Source organism: Trachypithecus francoisi, unplaced genomic scaffold (assembly GCF_009764315.1).
Source record: "Trachypithecus francoisi isolate TF-2019V2 unplaced genomic scaffold, Tfra_2.0 Lachesis_group10, whole genome shotgun sequence".
NCBI lineage: Eukaryota > Metazoa > Chordata > Mammalia > Primates > Cercopithecidae > Trachypithecus > Trachypithecus francoisi.
In genome coordinates, this window is record NW_022681455.1 from 85,416,842 (window position 1) to 85,420,909 (window position 4,068).

The following is a 4,068-nucleotide window of genomic DNA, read 5'->3' on the forward strand; positions in this document are numbered from 1 at the left end:
GAAGGGAAGGGGAAGGGAAGGGGAGGGGAAGGGGAGGGGAAGGGAAAGGGAAGGAAAGGAGAAGGGAGGGGAGGGGAAGGGAAGGGGAAGAGGAGAGGAAGGGGGGGGAGGGGAAGAGGAGGGGAAGGGGGGAAGGGGAGGGGAGGGGAAGAGAGGGGGAAGGGAATGAGAGGGGAAGGGAAAGGGAGCGGAGGGAAGGGAAAGGGAAGGGAAGGAGAAGGGAGGGGAGGGGAAGGGGAGGGGAATGGGAGAGGAAGTGAGGGTGAGGGGAGGGGAAGGGAAGGGAAGGGGGAAGGGGAGAGGAAGGGAGGGGAGGGGAGGGGAAGGGAAGGGGAAGGGAAGGGGGAAGGGGAGAGGAAGGGAAGGGGAAGGGAAGGAGAAGGGAGGGGAAGGGAAGGGGAGGGAAGGGAGGGGAAGGGGAGGGGAAGGGGAGGGGAAGGGAAGGAGAAGGAAGGGGAGGAAGGGGAGGAAGGGGAGGAGAAGGAAGGGGAGAGGAAGTGAGGGGGAGGGGAGGGGAAGGGGAGGGGAAGGGGAAGGGGAAGAGGAGAGGAAGGGGGGAAGAGGAGGGGAAGGGGGGAAGGGGAGGGGAAGGGAAGGGGAGGGGAGGGGAGGGGAAGGGGAGGGGAAGGGAAGGGAAAAAATGGGGATAGGAGAGACCTCTGTAAATCTCAGACAGCCCTGCGTCTTGCTCAAGGCCCCTAGGAGGGCAGTGAGACTCCAGAGAGGGATGGTGGTGTGCAAGGATCAAGACCACGAAAATTCCCATGATAGGCACCAAATCAAGCAGCAGAAAGAGCTTCCAGATACGAGGAGATCCCTGGGCAGGAGCAGAGGATGTCTTACAGCTACCTCTATGGACCAACTGGCCCTAGACCACCTGATTTCACGGACAATCAGGGATATGCCTCATATACTGGGGGGACCGGTGATTCCAGAAACAGATGGCTTCCTCCTCAAGGGCTCGTGTGCACAGCCCCCAGGCTGAGCTATGACATCAGAGAAAGGGAGGGGAACCCCAGATTGACTGTGCCAGCCTCTCTGGATAAACAAGGAAACGTGCCCCTCCCAGGAGCTTGCATCGTGGAGTGGGGGCTGTCTTGCTTTCTCTGCTGAGCCCACTAGGCTGGCTGGAAGCAACAGGTGTGTGTGATGGCCCGCTCTGGATGGGAGGTTCCAGCGGAGCGTGGGAGGAAAGCAGGGCTGGGGTGGGCCGCGCCCCCCCACCACGTCTCCTCTTCCTCCTGGGCGGGGATGGAGGGGGTGGCGCATAGCCAGCAGGGGGCGCCAGACGACCGGCAATGCGGCGGGGCGGGCTGGCCGGGATCGGGACGCGCCCCCGCCCGAGACCCCTAGCCCACCGCAGCCCACGCACCCCACCCAGCTCCCCGTCCCAGACAGAGAGGAGCGGAACGGGCGGCGTGGCCGGGGTGGGAGGGAGGGAGGCAGAGAGCACAGGGAGCCTGCGCCCGGTGGAGCATGCTCAAGGTCACGGCCAGAGTCCAGCCAGAGACCCCAGGGCGTCCGCCGCACACGCGCCGTCCCACGCGAAGACGTTCGACCTCCGGCCAGATGAGTTCATGCAGCCTGACGGGATCAAGGAAGGCGGCCACCACGGAGTCAACATTTTAAATAGGGTCATTTCTGTTACCGGGTTTTGGCATTTCTTCCTGTTTTAAGTTTCTGCAAACCGAAACGCGCAGGGCCGGCGCGGTGGCTCACATCTGTAATCCTAGCACTTTGAGAGGCCCAGGCGGGCGCATCACCTGAGGGCAGGAGTTCGAGACCAGCCTGGCTAACATGGCGAAACCCCGTCTCTACTAAAAATACAAAAATTAGCCGGGCGTTGTGGCGGGCGCCTGTAGTCCTGGCTAGTCGGGAGGCTGAGGCAAGAGAATCTCTTGAACCCGGGAGGCAGAGGTTGCAGTGGGCTGAGATCCCGCCATTGCACTCTAGCCTGGGCGACAGAGCGAGACTCTGTCTCAGAAAACAAAAAACAAAAAACAAACAAACAAAAAAAAACTGGCGCAGGCCCCGAGTCTCTTCCTCCGAGGGGCCTGGACTGGGCCCTCCTCCTGTGCCTGTCCCTGCGCACCAGCCGCCCGTCCCCCTTACTCCGCCCCCCACCACCGCCTGCTGGGCCTGCTGGGCCTGCCGCCGCCTGGTTTCTAACCTCCGGCCTCCTCGCGACTCCATCCCTGCTGCCGCTAAGCGCCTCCTTTCTTTCTCTGCTCTTCTTCACCGCCATCGACCAAGGCCCGGCCCCTCCCTCACCCTCACCCACACCTGAACCCCGGGGAGGCCCCAGGAGCAGGGCGCCCACACAAGACCGCTCCTGTACCCAATGCCCCTTCTCAGCCACACTCACCCAAAGCTGCCTCCTGGCTCTGGGCTCCATGGCAACCAGCATCTAAGCAGGCTTAATGCCTTCCCAGAGTTCCTGAGGGCTAAGGGCAGGAGCAAGAGCATGACCCCAGCAAGGGGAGGACCAATGGGGGCAGGGAGCAGAGGGCAGCGCCTGGGCTTGTGGGCCGCAGAACCAGGCAGCCTGTTGCTAGGTAACCACATCTCCCATCACTGCCCCAGCGCATCGTCCTGAGCCGCCCATCCTGTCTCCAGCCACCTTCTGTGGAGTCTCAAACGCTATCATCTGTGGGACCCTGAAGGCCGAAGGGAGAAGCAAGAGCGCAGCCACCACCCCTGAGCCACCTGTGGCTCTGCTACCCACCATTTCACTGTGAAGAGTCAGCTGCCTGGGCCGTGAGGTCACTGCCACCATGAGTCTGGGTATCATGGAAGAGGAAGATCTGGCCGAGTACTTCCGGCTGCAGTATGGAGAGCGGCTGCTGCAGATGCTCCAGTGAGTGTCTGAGGCCTGGCTTGCCCACCCTTCTGTGCCTGGGACCACTCACACCCACCCCGTGCCTCATCTTCCAACCTGTCTGTCCCCTCCTCTCCTGTAACCCAGTGCCCCAAATAACCCTGGCACCAGTCCACCCCATCACGCTGGTCTCCACCCGGTCACCCGCCCCAGCTCACTCCTGCATGGCCCTCTGTGCTTCTCAACACAACATTCCTTCCCTCCTAAAGGGAGAGAGGCCCCTCTCCTTCCCCATGGGTATCTGTCTCCACGGGTTACTCCCAGCCCCAGCCTACCCCTTCTCAGAACACACAGACCTTTCGTGTTCACATCTTGGACAGGAAACTCCCCAATGTTCAGGGACAGTTGGAGTCCCCATCCATCCGGCTACTGGAGGAAAAGGCGCTGAAAATCATGCATCATAATATGCTGCAGAAGAAGAAGGTGGGGACTCGGGGATGGAGTGCAGAGGGGCAGGAAAGGAGGAGAGTGGGCTGGGGCACCGGGACAGCCTGTAGACAGCCCTCCATTGTCTGGGTGGGGTGGCTAGAGCCAGGAGTCTCTATGTGGTCTGGTCTCTTTGGGGAGAACAGAAAGGATCTGGGTCTTGGGGGTACCACTGTCCAGGTATGCTCTGCTCTGAGCCAGGCATGGGATAGAAAGTGGGAGGCTCCTATGGACCCTCTTGGGCCTGGGCGTGGAGCCTCTGGGGCAGAGATGCCAGGGTCTTCCTCGGTACTCATGTCAGGGGCCCTCCTGACCTCTCTGCTCCCCCACCCCCACCCCAAAGATGTGTCAGCGCAGAATGGAAGCCCTGAACCTGCGCTGGGAGGAACTGAGCGTTAAGGAAGCCCAGCTCAAGGCTCACATCCAGTTCATCCAGGTTTGAAGGGGTGTGGGCAGCCACAGTGGCGGGTGATCCACACTCCGCAGGTGGGCAAACTACCGCTCCTCCTCCTTCTGCTGACTCCTCGCCCTGAGTTAAAAGCATCCTTAGTGCTTCAGCATTGCCTGGCACCTCCCTAGGCATCCTTTATGTCCCCCACCTGTCTCTGTTTGTAATTTTCCATTTACCTGTCAGTCTCTGCTCCCTCTAGATGCCTGTTTCCTATTTCCTTTCCAGTACCTAGGACATACAGTTTATCCAGTAAATGAACGCATGGATGAATGAATGAAGATGCTACAGTCTACAGTCAGGACTAAACACTTGG

At 60.7% G+C, this 4,068-nt stretch overlaps 1 protein-coding gene across 1 annotated transcript in view; it reads left to right on the top strand.

Annotated features, from left to right (window-relative positions):
• The first annotated feature begins 2,507 nt into the window (after positions 1 to 2,507).
• The window catches only part of LOC117087722 (coiled-coil domain-containing protein 42-like), a 23,526-nt gene continuing 21,965 nt past the window's right edge, over positions 2,508 to 4,068 (top strand). Inside the window, exons 1-3 of the mRNA XM_033218278.1 lie at positions 2,508 to 2,857; positions 3,199 to 3,301; positions 3,648 to 3,740. Coding sequence (XP_033074169.1) covers positions 2,775 to 2,857; positions 3,199 to 3,301; positions 3,648 to 3,740 — 279 coding nt within the window. The 5' untranslated portion in view covers positions 2,508 to 2,774. The remainder of the gene's footprint in view (positions 2,858 to 3,198; positions 3,302 to 3,647; positions 3,741 to 4,068) is intronic.